Source organism: Danio rerio, chromosome 23 (assembly GCF_049306965.1).
Source record: "Danio rerio strain Tuebingen ecotype United States chromosome 23, GRCz12tu, whole genome shotgun sequence".
Lineage (NCBI taxonomy): Eukaryota > Metazoa > Chordata > Actinopteri > Cypriniformes > Danionidae > Danio > Danio rerio.
In genome coordinates, this window is record NC_133198.1 from 42,825,001 (window position 1) to 42,843,260 (window position 18,260).

The 18,260-nt window shown below is 31.7% G+C and overlaps 1 protein-coding gene across 4 annotated transcripts in view; it reads left to right on the forward strand.

Moving 5' to 3' along the window:
• mical1 (microtubule associated monooxygenase, calponin and LIM domain containing 1) overlaps positions 1 to 17,694 on the forward strand; it is a 508,844-nt gene extending 491,150 nt beyond the window's left edge. For 3 of the 4 annotated variants that reach the window (XM_073938669.1, XM_003201226.7, XM_073938668.1), the window contains exons 18-24: positions 1 to 163; positions 2,566 to 2,666; positions 3,735 to 3,842; positions 4,348 to 4,441; positions 4,868 to 4,958; positions 7,852 to 7,925; positions 10,807 to 17,694. The exon at positions 1 to 163 is cut by the window's left edge and continues 549 nt beyond it. In XM_073938669.1, coding sequence (XP_073794770.1) covers positions 1 to 163; positions 2,566 to 2,666; positions 3,735 to 3,842; positions 4,348 to 4,441; positions 4,868 to 4,958; positions 7,852 to 7,925; positions 10,807 to 11,000 — 825 coding nt within the window. In that variant the 3' untranslated portion in view covers positions 11,001 to 17,694. 4 annotated transcript variants of the gene reach the window in all.
• Positions 17,695 to 18,260: the final 566 nt, after the last annotated feature.

Here is an 18,260-nt window from a genome sequence, read left to right on the forward strand (position 1 = left end):
CATCGTGAGCAACGAAACCGCCCCTGCATAAGGAGGAAGAGTGAACCTCCGCTGCCGCTGACTGGCCATTCACAGCACGGAAAGATGCGCTCCAAGTTTTCCCCGTGGAATCTGTCTTCACCGCGGCTCCAGCAGCGATTTAGCGTTCACAGAGTTCCTGCAGGTTGGAAAATATTTTGAAACCTTTTTTTTTTTTAATATTCATTCATTTTACTTTAACTTAGTCTCTTATTTATCAGTGGTCGCCAAAGCGGAATGAACCGCCAATTAATCCATCACATGTTTTATGCAGCCAATGCCTCTCCAGCCGCAACCCAGTACTGGGAAACTCACATTCACACAGATACACTATGGCCAATTTCATTCATTCATTTTTTTTTCCGTCTTAGTCCCTTTATTAAGTTGGGGTCGCCACAGCAGAATGAACTGCCAACTTATCCAGCATATGTTTTACACAGCAGATGTTCTTCCAGCTGCTACTCATCACTGGGAAACAGCCACACACACTCATTCACACACATACACTACAGACAATGTAGCCTACCCAATTCACCTATGTGACTCTTTGGACTTGTGGGGGAAACCAGAGCACCCGGAGGAAACCCAACGAATTTGGGGAGAACATGCAAACTCCACACAGAAATGCCAACTGGCCCAGCTGGGATTCAAACAAGCGGCCTGTTTGCTATGAGGCGGCTTGAATGACAATAAGTACAATCCATGCGAACTGCATAGTATAATCTGCTGGTTTTGAACATACAGAACAATAATAAAATACAGAAAGAGCAAAGATTTGCTCTTGACGTTGGTGGGGACATGCATCCCTGGAGCACATGCATTGAACATCACAAATTCCCTTTTGCACTTTTAAAAACATGAATAAAGTATTAATAATATAAAATAAACACTTAATAATACAAATAAAAAACATGTCCCAAGTCAGTTAACATAATTTCACTGCAGTCAGGCTTGAGGAGGTTTGAATGTAGAGAAACATACGAAGGTGTGTGATGCAATTTAACTGTTTTATCCTGATTGTTATTTTCCATAATCATGGAGGCCGAAATTGAATTCTGATTAATTGCACAGCCATAGTTAATAGTATTACGGTGAACTCGTAGCGAACTTGACTTGGTGCACATGTAGGTTACTAAGGGTTGACAGAGCATTATGTTATCCTATTCTTAAATAAGTCAATTAAATTATTGGTGGGGACATTTCAGTTCTACGCCCTTGAAATACAGATATGTAAACAGCCAAAACAATGCAATATTTTGAAAAATAAACAATTTATCAAGCTTCTGTGTACACTGAAAAAATACATTTGCTGTTTGTTCAAGCTACTTATTTAAAGGGGTGGTCCACTACGATATCATATTTTACACTTTAGTTGATGTGTAATGTAGCTGTGCAAACATAAACAACATCTCTGAATGTAAAAAGCTCAAAGTTCAATGCAAAGGGAGACCTTGGTTTTTACAGAGTTAGCTTAGCAAAGCCTACAATGAATGAATTTTGGGGACTACACAAAGTACTTCCGGCCCTTGTGAGATCACAAAGTTTCGCTTACGAATTGCACACAAAACGCACACACACTGCGCAGCTAAGGGCCATAGTCATGCCATAAAAGTGTCAAAGGTGCTATAAAAACAATCTGCTACAGCTGACGCTATTGCTTTGTCGTTAATCTAACATAAACACATCAATCCTATGAAAAAAAATTTAAAGGCTGATGGCTTTTCATTTGCAAGTTGTTGCTTTTTTTTGTAACTATTAACTATTTTTATCTTCTGTGTGTTATGGATAAAATATGGCAATTCTAAACTAAAGGGGCCCCGATCCCCACTTCGGAAACCAATTCTTTAAGGTACAATTGTGGCCCTGTAAAGTAAAAAAGTGTACCTTTTGAATAGGTACCACCCCAGTGATACCATTATTTCTGAGAGTGTAACTAACAGTGTATTAACTAATATTAACAAGCATGAATTTAGATATTCATAATGCATTAGTAAATGTAGAGCTATTATTTTTTAAATATTGCACGGCTTTTGTAGTTGTGGTCTTATGGTCAGGGAGTTGGAGGTTTGATTCCCAGTCCTGACAGTTATCGAAGATGGGGGAGTGAATGATACACTGCTCCAGAAGTATGTTTACTGTCTGTGTGAGGGTGTGCAAAAGTAAAAAAATTTGCAGAGGACGAATTTTGAGTATGGGTAAGCCAGGGTAACCCAAATGCTTTTTTGACCACAGCTTCTGGCTGAGTCACAAAACATTTCAGCCACTCAGCAGTAAGGGGTGTGTCTAGTAACTATAGTGGCAATATCAAAAAGGGTCTGGTTGACTATGGGCATGATTGTTTTGGTGCTTTCAAATATCAACATCTTTTGACAATTAGCTTATTCACCTTTTAATATTTTTTTGTATTTCATTCAATGATTTTTTTTACTGATGTTTGACTTTTTTGATTTGTGTTTTTTCAGTTGAACTGTACAGGAAAGAAAGAAAGTTTTAGAAATGTTATATTTTGTTTCAGTTGCTAATTTTGGTGTTTTATTCGCTCATCAGGTCAAAGTCAGCCAGATCAGTATGTATCAGAAGATGATAATGAAGATGATGAAGATGAGGATGAAGAGGACCTTCAGGCTGAACATTATTTGGATTGCAAGGTGAGATTAAGCAATATGTTTCGTAGTTGTTATATAAAGTATTTTTTTTGTATTTGTTGGCACAATTTGGCTATTTCCAGTATGTCAATGTGACCATTTTTGTTATAAATGTTTCATGTACAGTACTTACTGTAGTTATTTGAATTAATTATGTATTTAAATGTTTGCAACTAACCCAAAACCCAACCTGGATTTTAACACTAACCATATTGAAAGCACATTTAAGTAACTGATTGGCCGTAAAGTGTACAGTGCATCCGGAAAGTATTCATAGCGCTTCACTTTTTTTCACGTTGTTTTATGTTACAGCCTGGATTAATGGATTAAATCCATTTATTTCCTCACAATTTTACACACAATACCCTATAATGACAATGTGAAAAAAGAGTTGAACTGAGTCACTTGAGCAGTGCAGTGTAAATGCGGCCTTTAAGGGATGTAAACAACAACAGTCTCAATTTATTTCCTGTTTTACATTTTTAAGTTCTATAGCTTCTGAGAATCCATTAAGAGCCACATATTGTTAAATAATGTCATTATAGCTGTTTTAACATTAACATTTAACATTTAACAAGTTTTGATTGAATTGCTTCTTGATGCAGTTATGCAATGGTCTATTGTGAGTTTCTATTTGTGTACGTGTGTGTACGTGTGTTTACCTGTGTGTACCTGTGTGTACCTGTGTGTACGTGTTTTTGTGACATATCAGGACACAAATCTGTATAATGACATGGGTATGACACAGGTATTACAAAAAGAAGGTGAAATGTGAAGACATTGGTGACGTCCTCGTTTCTCAAAATGCTTGTAAATCCTACAGAATGAGTTTAATCAGAGAGTAAAGCTGCACACAGTCTCCTGTGATGGTTGGGTTTAGGGGTGGGGTAAGGGCAATACAATATACGGTTTGGACAGTATAAAATGAATGGAAACCTATGTAATGTCCCCACTTTTCACAAAAACAAACGTGTGCATGCGTGTGTGCGTGCGTGCGTGTGTGCGTTTGTGCGCGTGTGTGTGTGTGTGAGCTAAAAGGTGTTTACTCTGAGTTTGTGTTTATGCGTTCAGGGAGCTGATTTTGAATTTTCGGATTCAGAGAAACGCAACTTAAAGAGGATGAAAACTCTGGAGCGGAAAGCAAAAATGACTGAAATCCAGCGTTTCCACAAAGCTCAGGTGAGAAAGATCTGGTCTGCATCAAGCCTGCATGGTGTAGATTGCTTACTAGCCGAATTATTTAGAGATAGCATACATCCAGGGGGTTGTTATCACAGAATAAATCCCAACAGGTTTATCAACAGCCTAATGCAAAGCAGGGCACTGTTGTATAAGACTGGGCTTTTTTTTTTGTAGAAAAATAGTATTGTAAATCGTTGTGTGAATCGTTACATTCCTAAAATGTTACATAATAAATACATTACTACATAGTTGCTGTAAAAGGAAGCTTATAGTCACATTAACATTCCACCTGAAGTTTATCGGTGGCTGAAAAACACTGGCTGTGCATATAGCCCATTGTATTTCATTGTTCACTCATGTTTACAACCTTTATTGTAAACTCAGTTGTTAGCAGTACAAGAAATCCCAGCATGAATTTATATATGAAGATGACAAAATGGAGTGTTGTAATTAAATCTGTTCTTCTCCCGTGGTGGTGTCCTGGTTTGTGACGCCTCCACAGTCGATTCAGAGACGTCTGGAAGAGATCGAAGTGACCTTTAAAGAGCTGGAGGAGAAAGGAGTGGAGCTGGAGCGAGCTCTGAGAGGAGAGACGGGTATGACAACTCATCCATCTGCAGACAAAAACACACACACACAGTCCAGTAAAGGTGCCATTTCATCATATTAGACCGCAGTCAGACCCACAGAAAACCAGAGAAATTTTTAACCCTCATAACACTTGTACGTCACAGACATGTCCATTAAATCTGTACATCTTCATCTGGGTGAATAAGTTATCAGAGATGCAATAAACAGTTCCTTCATTCAAATTATTCAACAGATTTTAAGTTTCAAGTGTTTGTTTGTTTTTTTGTTCAACCGTATAAAATGTTTGTAATGTTTTTAACTTGCACATGAATTTTATTTTAGTACTGTTTTATAGTAAGTATTCCAGGATGAAAAGCGTGTAAAGTCTGTGAGGATTTGGAGCTCTTGCAGGCGTTCTAACATTGTGAGAGTGTCTGTGTTTGTGTTTTTAGGTACAGGTGACCCTGAAATCATTGATCAGTGGATTGAACTGGTCCAGGAGAAAAACAACCTGCTGTCAGAGGAGTCTGATCTCATGGTGGCGTAAGTCTAAAAACTGTGACTAAACACAACTCGATCTTTTTTTTGCGCCCGTCAACTTTGAGATTAATGTATTATTGTAATGTAGTCTAATATAAAGAAAACTTAAAGGGCTTTATTTTAACGATCTAAGTGCAAAGTCATGTCTGAATCCACTTTAGCTATTTTAAGGACGGAAAAATAGGGTTTGCGCCTCAGCGCATTGTTGCACTTATTTACTTCTGTTTTGAGAATTAAACCAATCAGAGTCTCATCACCCATTCCATGTAAGAGTCAGTTGCGTCGCGTCATGGTGCATTTGCTATTTACAAGGCGGATAAATGAACAATAATAACAAAGTGTGGTCAAAAAACTGAGTTATATCCAAACATGCGTCTTATTTTATTCCCTGGATAGTGATGCAGACGTCTCCCAAACCTGCCAGATAAACAAATCTAAACTTATTTTTATTAAAACAAATATAAATAATAAATAATTATAAATAATCTAATAATGCAAATAATAAATAATCTGCTAATAATAATAACATTATATATATATATATATATATATATATATATATATATATATATATATATATATATTTAGCAAATTGTCATGAATAAACTGAAAAAAGCCATGAAGAAGGCATGGAGGCAGTGGTTTTTATATTTATGTAGAAAATAATCATCTTTGTAATATTTGACGTCAATATATAGTCAATATACAGCAGAGTCGCAAACCTTAAATCTCATACTCGAGGACTAACAAAGCTTTTATATTGTCATATAGCACAAGTATTTAAGGATGTTGAGAGAGAGAGAAAGAGAGAGCACAATTTCTGTCATGTGTATATCACGTGCAAACTGTAAATCAAGCCATGGACATTACATTAAGATGCCTACTAATTTTAAAAGGCCTAGATTAAAAGTAGATGGCCAAATGAGGACTTTTCTGTCATAAACTATAGTATAACAACTTGTCAAAAAGAATTTTACAAATAAAAACCTGCAAAAAGATTAAATACAGGAACAGAGAAATAGGCGCACTTTTATTATCAGCGGTCAGTCAGCGCCTGCTCTTTTTTTCCTGCTCATTGCGCCTTTGGCGTGTGCTGTGGAAATGCAGACAATTGGATGCGAATCCCTTTTAAAAGAGGATGTAAGCAGGTCAGCAAAAAAATCGGATATGGTCACAAAATCTGAATTGACCTACAAGATTTGCAGTGTAAATGCAACCAAAATCTCTTCGAAGTGATTCATATCCAACTCAAATGCAATGCGGCGATGCGCGAACTGTTCTCTTGAGTCTCGGAAAAAGTTGTGCTCTCCACCAGAAGAAATGTCGTGCACCTAAAACGAACCTCATCAAACACTGCGATGACGTCACTTTCGCCGCACGCACTTAATCGAACTAGCGGATGCGTCGAGTATAAATCAGCCTTCAGTCTTTCTATACAGTTTGATATAGCGTTTGGACCTGGAAGCCACTTCGCGTGACGTCACACTTAAGCTTTAAATGAATGCAATATTAGCTGATAAATATTGACAATACATCAGTGCATCCCTAATAAAAATTAGTGTGATTAGAATGAAACGAGAATTTTAAACCCAACGTTTGTTTTTGTGCTGGAAATGTATCTCATTTGCATATTTAAACTAGATTGTAGAAAACAGGATTCAAAAAATTATAATCCATCAAGGGGGGAAGTTTGCTGATGACTTTTAGTTAATTTTGCTCACACTTTATGTTAAGATCCAATTCTCCCCATTAACAAACTATTCAATTGCTTATGTTTAATTGCAGGTAGGTTAAAAAGGTAGTGGTTAAGATTAGATATTAGGCAGGATTAGGGATAGTAAGTAAGTAATATTATTTATATAGCGCATATACAGTATCACACCTAAAGCACTTCACAATCATGAGAGGGGGGGTCTCTCCACAACACAGTGTGCAGCATTCACTTGGTTGATGCAACGCAGCCATAGGTCAACAGCACCAGTGCGCTCGCCACACTCCAGCTATTGGTGGATGAATGGGAGGCCATGATGGGTAAGGGCCGATTAAATGAATTTGGCCAGGACACTGGGGTTACAACCCTACTCTTTACGAGAAGTGCCATGGGATTTTTAATGACCACAGAGAGTCAGGACCCCAGTTTAATGTCTCACTGACAGTATAGTGTCCCCTTCACTATACTGGGGCATTAGGACCCACACAGACCTCAGATTAAGCGCCCACTGCTGGCCTCACTAACACCACTTCCAACAGCGAGCTAGTTTTCCCATGTGGTCTCCCATCCAGGTACTGACCAGCTCAGCCCTGCTTAGTTTGATTAAGTAACCTGTCCTGGGCTGCTGGGTGATATTGCTGTGGCTGTAGAATATAATTATGCAGAATAAATACTTTTAAGTACTAATGAACAGCCAATATGTTAATATTAGGCATGCTAATAATCAACTAGAACTGTTTTTGTATTAATGTGTTGACTTAATATTGTTTCACTTTAAATGAATCAGCATCCCAGCTGCTTAACCTTGTAATTATGCGTTTTTATTGTACGTTTTAATTGTAAGTCAGCAGTAATTCAATCGCAATTGAGATGAACTCAATTGCAGGTATTGTAGACAGAACGTGGTTTATTTTTGCATGTGTTAAAGGAAAAGCTGAAGGCTCAATGAAGCAGCTTACGGTCTTGTTGCCCCTGGCAACCTCTTTTCTGTCTGTCTTTGACGAGCTCTAATGCTGAAGATGAATGTTCCGAGTGGCCTCATTTATTTAAGCCGCCGCTTTGCATGTATTTAGCATATATTGGCTGTGCGCGCAATTGGATGCTGTGTGTTAGAAACTAAATTACAGGCTTTGCTAACAGCAGTGGCGTAATGTGTTTGTGTTATTGTGGATGTGTGTTTCAAAGGTCTCGACAGCTGGAGCTGGAGGACAAACAGAGCATGCTGGAGATGGAGCTGCGCCGCTACATGGAAATGGATGGTGCGAATTAAACTACATTCACAGTAGAACACAATCAGTTACAAAAAGTTTTTTACAGTAATTATAGAAGCATCTGGCTGTCTATAAATTCATTTTCTCTATATTCATCGCAATAATCCTATAATGAGACATGAATTTGTTTTGAAAAGCTGTCATTTTATATAAATATATATTAAATAAATATTATATATTTTATATAAAGCTTCAAGTAAAAATTATTATTATTATTATTAACAGTCATTAGTGATAATATGTATTTACGTATGTCTATGTATGTACAATATAATAATATATACTATAATGTGTATGTGTATGTGTGTGTGTGTGTGTGTGTGTGTGTGTGTGTGTGTGTGTGTGTGTGTGTGTGTGTGTGTGTGTGTGTGTGTGTGTGTGTACACAGTTGAAGTCAGAATTATTAGCCCCCCTTTGAATTTTTTTTCTATTTTAAATATTTCCTAAATGATCTTTAACAGAGCAAGGAAATTTTCACAGTATGTCTGATATTTTTTTCTTCTGGAGAAAGGCTTATTTGCTTTATTTCAGCTAAAATAAAAGCAGCTTTAAACACCATTTTAAGGACAAAAGTATTAGCCTCTTTAAGATAATTTTATTTTCGACCGTCTACAGAACAAACCATCATTATACAAAAACTTGCCTAATTACCCTAACCTGTCAAGTTAACCTAGTTAAGCCTTTAAATGTCACTTTAAGCTGTATAGAAGTGTCTTGAAAGATATCTAGTCAAATATTATGTGCAGTTTTTATGGATAAAATTTATGACTTTTTAGAAATGAGTTATTAAAACTATTGTGTTTAGAAATGTGGTGAAAAAATCTTCTCTTTGTTAAACAGAAATTAGGGAAAAAAATAAACTAGACTTAAACTGTGTGTGTGGGGGTGCGTGTGTGTATAGTGTTGCTTGTCAGTACATAAATACATTTTATACTGACTTGGTCACTTTAATAGTCCTGCCATTTGACTTAGTATTTAATTTCATTTTTTAATGTTTTAAATTATATATATATATATATATATATATATATATATATATATATATATATATATATATATATATATATATATATATATATATATATAAATACTATATATAAATACTATATATAAAATTGTGTTAGTGTGTATTGTAAATATTGTGCGTGTATATAATATAATTATGTTGTAATATTATATAAAAATATTTAATATAAAACTGTATACACAAGTACAAGTACAGTGCATATTTAATTAGTAAAATTCATAAATGAATAAATAATATATAAAAAATAATAAGTGATATAAAAATATTTTAAAATAATCATGATAAAATATTATTTACAGAATTATTATTAAAAAAATTTTTTATTTAATTTAACTCTATAATTAAAATAATGATAAATAAATTGTGTGTATAATACAATTATGTTCTGATAATATAAAAAAATTATATATATATATATATATTGTTTAAGTGTGTACAGTGAATATTTAATTAGTAGAACATAATAAATAAATTAATATATAATAAATAAGTAATAAAATAAAAAATGATTGAATGAATTATTATTAATCATTTAATTAAACTAATTTATATGTTTAAATTATTAATTAATGATGTGTGTATATAAAATAATTATATGTTCTAATAATATATAAAAATATAATATATAACATTGTGTACGTTTGTATAATGAATATTTAATTAGTAAACCAGCATAAATAAATTTATAATAAATAAATTAATAACAAATAAGTAATAACACAAAAAATTATAAAATATTATTATTTACAGAATTATTATTAATTATTTAATTAAATTAAATTATATAATTAAATTATTAATCAATACATTGTGTATATATAATATAATTATATGTTCTAATAATATATAAAAATATTATATATAATATTGTGTGTGTACAATGAATATTTAATTAGTAATACATCATAAATACATTTATAATAAATAAATAAATATTAAAAAAGTAATATAATAAAAAAGATAAAATGTGATTTACTAAATTATTATTATTATTATTATTAAATTAAACAATATAATTTTATTATTAATCAATAGATTTTGTGTGTGTATATAATATAATTGTTGTAATAATAAATAAAAAATATATATATAATATTGTGTAAGTGTGTACAGTGAATATTGTGTGTGTGTGTGTGTGTGTGTGTGTGTGTGTGTGTGTGTGTGTGTGTGTGTGTGTGTGTAATATAATTATATTATAATATCTAAAAATATTTTATATAAAATTATGTAAGTACAGTGCATATTTAATTAGGAAAAATCATAAATGAATAAATAATGTATAATAAATAATAAGTAATATAAATAAAACATATTTTAAAATAATCTTGATAAAAATATTATTTACGGAATTATTATTAGTAATCATTAAATTGAAGTAATTAAATTAATTTAATCAAATTCTAATTATTAATAAACAAAAATAAATTAGTAAATAAATTGTGAGTATATAATAAAATTATGTTTTGATAATATATAAAAATTATATATAATATTGCACAAGTGTGTACAGTGAATAATTAGTAAAACATCATAAATAAATTATTATATAATAAATAATAAAACAAAAAAATTAATTAGTAAAACACCATAAATACATTTATAATAAATAATTAATAAGTAATAAAACAAAAAAAATATTTTAAAAAGATAAAATATTTTTTACAGAATTATTACTATTATTATTATTATTTAATTTAATTAAATTATCCAGATCAATAAAGGGACTAAGCCGAAAAGAAAATGAATGAATCATGAATAACAGTAGTATTCTACCTGTCAATTAATATGAAATCCCAAAATCTTGATTGGATGTTTCTTGTGCTGTTGTTTTTGTGTGTGCAGATTCAGAGAAAAGCCCTGAGCAGCAAAAGCACGAGGCAGAGATCCTGCAGGAGATGCTGGACGTGGTAGACATGAGGGATTCACTGGTGGCCTTTCTGGAGGAGAAGAGGCTGAAGGAGGTCAATGATCAATTTAATTCAAGCCTGGATGCCAAAAGACGTTCAACCACAGCCTCCCAGGTCCACTGGGAGTAAAACAACATAAAAACACACACATCTACTGGCTTAAAATACACACCACAACACCTTAATGAAGTCGTTCATCTGACAGTTACAATTCTGCCATCATTTATACACTCTCATGTCATATAAAGTCCATATAAATTCCAATATCTTCTGTAATATTATAAGAAAAATGTACTGCTAGATAATAAAGTTTGAGGTAAGAGTGAACAAAAAGTCCAAATTGTGTGTCGAGAACTTCAAAATTATTGAAAATTGCACTATATAAACTTAGAATCATGAAAAGGTTTAAAATTGCATCAAATAAATCCGCAAAATTGCTTATTTCCAACATCTCAAAAAAGCCTAATCAAGGAAAAAAAAGAGAGTAATAGATGTTATAATTCTCAGTTACAAGAACAGAACTATGAGATGTATACTATGAGAATTGCAACGTAAAAAGTCTGAATTGCAAAATATTATATATATTAAAAAAAATAGATCCTATGTCCTCAGAACAGAAGTTAAAATTGCAAGATGTGTAAAATCCTAATAAATGTCAACCAAATATAATAAAAATATGAACTATGACAAACTAAAATTTGAAATCTGAGGGGAAAAGTCAATATTGTAAAATGTAAACTTAAAATCTTGAAAACAGAGCAAAATCGTATGATGTAAAAATAAATCTAAAGTTAGTTATGAAATTAAAAGTTAGAATTATGATGTAAAAATTCTGTGTGGAACAGTCAATCCTCTCAAACCCGTCTGGGTCCAGTCCAGAACTGGACTCCTAGAACAACTAGGAGGCTTGTTAAGACTTGGTCCGCAAAAAAATGATGGTGCACCCAGGAAAGCACGTCGGTGATGGTTTTTTACAGTGCCCTAGAATCCACAGGAAGTGAGAAAATATTTTACAGACAGAAATTAATAATAATAAAAAATAGCTAATTATTATTTGTAAAAAAAAATGGACACTAAGTTCTCAGAAAAAAGGTTAAAATTGCAAGATGGGTAAAATCCTAATAAATGTCAACTTGTAATTATTATTAAAAACAAACTGTTACCTACTAAAATATTAATTCTGAGGGGAAAAGTCAAAATTTTTATATGTAAACTTATAATCTTGAAAAAAAAGAAATCTAAATTGTAAGATGTAAACATAAATCTAAAGTTAGATATGGAATAAACATTAGAATTGTGATGTAAAAAGTCTGTGCGGTATACCAGTCAATTCTCCCAAACCCGTCTGGGTCCAGTCAGACCAACTGGGAGGCTTGTTAAGGCCTGGTCCACAAAAAATAAATAAATAAATAAATGGCACACCCAGGAAAGCACTTCAGTGCAAGTGGTATTATTTCAGTGCTGTAGCATCCACTAGAGGTAAGAGAATATTTACAAGTGACAAAAATTAATAATAATAAAAAAATTTGCTAAATATTATTTATAAAAAATAGATTCTAAAGGCTTAAAAAGGATAAAATTGCAATACGTGTAAAATCCTGATAAATGTCAACTTGTAGTTGTAATTAAAAGAAAACTATTACATATTAAAGTTTGAATTCTGAGGGGAAAAGTCAGAATTGTAAGATGTGAATGTATAACCTTGAGAATAAATCAAAATTTTTTGATGTAAACATAAATCTAAAGTTAGATATGAAATTAAAAGTTAGAATTGTGATGTAAAAATTCTGTGGAACAGTCAATCCGCTCAAATCCGTCTGGGTCCAGTCAGAACAACTGGAAGGCTTGTTGCAAAAAAAATAAATAAATGATGGTGCACCCAGGAAAGCACGTCGGTGATGTTTTTTTACAGCGCCCTAAAATACACAGGAAGTGAGAAAATATCTTACAGACAGAAATGAATAATAATAAAAAATAGCTAATTATTATTTGTAAAAAAAAAAAAAAAAGATTCTTAGTGCTTAAAAAGGATAAAACTGCAAGACGTGTAAAATCCTGATAACTGTCAACTTGTTGTATTTAAAAACAAACTATCACATACTAAAGCTTGAATTCTGAGGGTAAAAGTCAAAATTGTAAGATGTAATTGTATAACCTTGAGAATAAATGAAAATTGTATAATGTAAACATAAATCTAAAGTTAGTTATGAAATTAAAAGTTAGGATTGTGATGTAAAAGGTCTGCATTGCAAAATATTATATATAAAAAAATAGATCCTAAGTCCCCAGAAAAAAGCCAAAACCTCAAAATTGCAAGATGTATACTTATAATCCTGAAAATTAACCCAAATTGTATAATGCAACCATAAATTTAAAGTTAGATAAAAAATAAGTCAGAATTGTGATGTAAAAAGTCTGAATTGCAAAATATTTTTTTTATAAAAAATTGATCCTAAGTCCTCAGAAAAAAAGGTTAAAATTGCAAGATGTGTAAAATCCTGATAAATGTCAACTTGTAGTTTTAATTATTGAATTAAAATAAAATTGCTAATTTTAGGGGATGTCCATGCAATAATATAAATGGTCAAAAAGAGGAAAACAAAACACCATAAAAACTTAACATTTATATGCAATACTTCAAAACTTCTGACATAAATGATAAAATCTCAGTTTGAACATCTTGCATCTGTTTTATCAAGGAAAAGATAGAAAATCATAACCATTTATATGAGCATGAGGGTGAATTAATGCTAGCAGAATATATATGTATATGTTAATGCTGGTCAATGATTAATCGCATCCAAAATGTCATACGAAAAAGAAAGTGTGTGCCGTGTATATTTATTCTGTATATATAAACACACACATTCAAGATCATTTGTATTTAGGTGTAAAATATAGACATACTGTATATGATACAAATTTATATAGCTATAAAAACAAAATAGAATTGTATAGTTTTATGTATGTGTGTGTGTCACATTTGCATAATAAATATACACAAATATATTATGTCAAAACAACCTTTTTTATTTGCTTAATTGCGATTAATCCTTGCCCATATATACGTATTTGTTGAACTGTCTCTTTAATTATTCATGCATATTATAATCAACCACAACAATGACTTGCAGACACACATTGCACAACTCTGTGCAGAGACTCTGCTCTCGAAAACCAAAGCGTTCAACACATCTGTGCACACATGTTTATATGGCAGATGCTACAGTCTCGCTCCGAACACGAATGTGCTTTCAAACGGAGACTCTGAAGCCTGGAAAATGTTTGGATCTTCACAGCTGTCCCAGCCTTCACTGCCCGGATTATGGCCTTTCACTAGACCAATGGCATAAAAACCCCTGACCGAACGCAGGATCTGCTTGGGCAGACGTTTGCGCACATCTGTGCCGTTTATATATTGCATCTCGCACTTTTATAATAGTTTATGGCAGGGGTCACCAAACTCGTTCCTGGAGGGCGTGTCCTGCAGATTTTAGCCCCAACCCTAATCAAACACACCTACATAAGCTAATCAAGGTCTCACTAGGTATACTTGAAACATCCAGGCAGGTGTGTTGAGGCAAGTTGGAGCTAAACCCTGCAGGGACACCGGCCCTCCAGGACCGAGATTGTTGACCCCTGGTCTGTAGAGATCACGGATGTTCTGAATATCACAGTTGCGGAAGCTTATTTCTGTCAGGAACTAATAAATAGAAAGTTTAAAGGTTAATTGAGACATTTTTCATAAGTTTTTACTTACAATTCTGAGTTTACATTTTGTAATTATGATTTTGTTTTGATTGTGTGATATAAACATTTGAATTCAGAGAAAAAAAACTGAAATAGATGTGAAAATCTTTTAAAAAAAGTCACATTTCTGACATTTTATAAACTCAGAATCGCTGGAAAGAGGAACTTAGAATTGCAGTTTTTATTAGCTGTTAATTATAAGGCTGTAATTGTCATATAAAAAATATTTCACAATGTTAAAAAGTTTGCATTGCAAACAGTTATGAGACAAAAATAGTCGCGTAAAATAATGGTTAAAATTGTCAAATGTCAAGAAATAATAAGATGTTAACTTGCAAACTTGTTATTATATTAAAAACAAACTGCTACAGTAGATACTGAAATTTGAAGTTTCTGAGTGAGAAATAGTCAAAATTGTATGATGTGAACTAATTAAGTATTCAAAATTGCACCAGAAACACTCAAAATCATGAGAAAGTTAGAAAAGTGCATCAGATAAACTCAAATTTCCTCATTTCCGACTTCTTAGAAACACAGAACCAAGAAAAAAAGAAACTGCAAAAGCTCTCAATTGTAAGACCAGAACTGTGAGATCTGAAAAAAGATTTAATTGCGATGTAAAAAGTCTGAATTGCAAAATAATATATTAAAATAAAGTTTGAAGTTCTTAAAATTGCAAGATGTGTAAAATTCTGATAAATGTCAACTTGTGATTATAATTATAAACAAACTGTTACATACTAAAATAATAATTATGTGGGCAAAGAAACTTAAAAATGAGTCAAAATTGTGAGCTTAAAATCTGGAAAATATGTCAAAACTATAGATGTAAACTTATAATCCTGAAAATAAAAGAAAATTGTTAGATGTAAACTTAGAGTCGAAGTCAAAATCGTGAGATGTAAAAGTTTTACCTTAAAAAAAAAACAAAATGGTAAAATGTAAATTTATAATCTTAAAAATAAATCAAGTGGGTAAGATTTAAACTTGTAATCTTGAAAATATTTCAAGATTGTTAGATGTGAACTTAATAATTTTTTATTTATTTTCATGATTATAAAATGTGTACTTGGAATCTGGAAAATATACCAAGATGTAAACGATGATCTTGAAAATATGTCAGAATTGTTAGATGTAAAGGTGGAATCTTTTGAATAAATCAAAATTGTAAGAAGTAAATTTATAATCTTTAAAATAAAATTTTAAGATGTAAACTTAAATAAAATCAAAATGAATAAATACGTAATTGTATAATCATGAAAATAGGTCAGCATTGTAAGATTTAAGCTTGGAATCTGGAAAACAAATCAACATTGTAAGATGCAAACTTAATTATAAATATAGTACGATATAAATTCATAATCTGGAAAATATGTCAAACTTGTACCTATTTAAACCTATAATCTGGAAAATAATACAAAATTGTAAGATATACATTTATAATCTAGAAAATAAGTTAAGTTTGTAAAATGTTTACTTGGAATCTTAAAAATAAATCCAAATTGTTAGATATAAATCTACAATCTTAAAAATAAAACTGTAAAATGTAAAATTATAATCTGGAAAATTAGTAAAAATAGTAAAATGTGAATTTATAATCTGGAAAATAAGTCAAAATTGTACACTGTAAAAAAAAAAACGTAATTTTACAGATAAATTACAGAAATGTTCTGTAAAGGGGTTGAATTACAGAAATTTACCAGAAATTTAAACTTAAGTTAATTTCTGTAATTTAATGTATGTTATTTTACAGTAAATTCCTGTAATTTAACGGCCGTTATTTAACGTTTTTTTCCGGCACCGCAGCTGCTGAAAATAAACCGTAAAATTACGGATTTATTTTTTTTTTTACAGTGTAGATGTACTGTAAGTGTATGATCTTGAAACTAAGACAAAATCCTTCAAACTTAGAATCTGGAAAAGAAGTCAAAATTGTAAAATGTAAACTTATCTCGAAAATAAATAAATAATTCTAAGATATAAATTTATAATCTCGAAAAATAAAATTTAAAACATGTCAACTTGGAATCTGGAAAAGAAGTCAAAATTAGACATGTGGGCCTAAAATCTGTAAAGTCAAAATCGTGAGATGTAAGTTTAATACCTTAAAAATAAATCAAAATGGTATGTAAACTTATAATCTTGACAATAAATGAAGATTGTAAGATGTCAATTTATAATCTTGAAAATAAAATTGTTAGATATAAACGTATAATATTGGCCATAAATGAAACTTGTAAAATGTCAATTTATAATCTTGAAAATAAATCAAAATTGTAAGATGTAAAAAAAAAACAACTTATGCCTGTAAGATCAATTATAACCCAAAACAATCTTAAAGATTTCAAATAGTTGATAAAAAGTCACAATTATCTTTTTCTTTTCTTTTCTTTTTTAAAAACAAGAAAACAAGCTTCCATACAAACTCTCCTTATTAAAAAAATCTATTATATAAACGGTATTTACACATGTATGAAGTTGTACTTGACAGAAGCAACCAATATCACGTCTTAATCAGCACTTGGCATTGTATTATTATCACTATATTCCAGCTCGGCGACATTAAGAGGTTTCAGTATCACTATGGGCTTTAGTGCAATGTGTTCTCCTCATTGTAGAAGTGGATGTGTATTTTCTTACTCTTAATACTTATAACTATAACGCACATCTTTTTATTCAGATTATTATTGATTGTTTTGGTCTTTTCTGCATGGTCATGGTTTTGACTCTCAGGGTTTCATCCGCCTGCTCCGGTTTACAATGCGTTATCATTATTCGAAACAATTTATATGGTGTGTATATATATGAGTTCATTTATTTAGTTGGTACTTTTCTATGTGTTTGCTAAAGTGGTTTTCATTTTTGAGGCATTTGAGAATAATAAGTGGCATTAACTCTCGTCGGAGAGAATATTTGTGCTAGTGTTTTGGGAACTGTGGTGTATTCTGCTGTTTGCTTTTGCTCCCTGATTGTATTTCTTTTCTTCAAACATATTCACACACACACAGCTGTGGTTTCTTTTCTATGGGGACGCTAATTCACTCAATATGCTAATAAAACATCCAGCACTTTATGTTTTGCTTCTCAGTTGGGTTTTGCTGTGAAAGCTGCCTTGAATGCTTGATTTACATTAGAAACAGATTTGATGTTTAGTCTGCACGAAATTGGAGAAGAATAATGGATATTGAACGATTACCTTATTTTTTTCGGGTTTATTTATGGACAGTGAATTGTGTTATGGGACCTTGATGTCTGATCGGTTGACTTTTGATATAAACTATATATAAATAGTAATACCTTGACTTCTAGTTGATCATTTGGTATCAAAAGTGGCTTATATGAACGGTAAAGGTCTCAGCTTATTTTACCAAAATAAAATATGATAATGCACTGATTTTTAATTATTTAATTAGGACAGTAAGTTCTGACTTTGTCACTTAACATATAATAATGTACAGTGTAGAATATAAAGTCATTGTGCAGTTGGAAAAGAATGAGTATTGTGTCTGACTCCCTTGAGCTTGGAGGACTGCATCCATACATCTCTGACTCAAATCACGTATTAATAAAGTCATCTGGAATGGCAAAGAAAGCGTTCTTGCAGGACTCCCAGAGTTCATCAAGATTCTTTGAATTCAT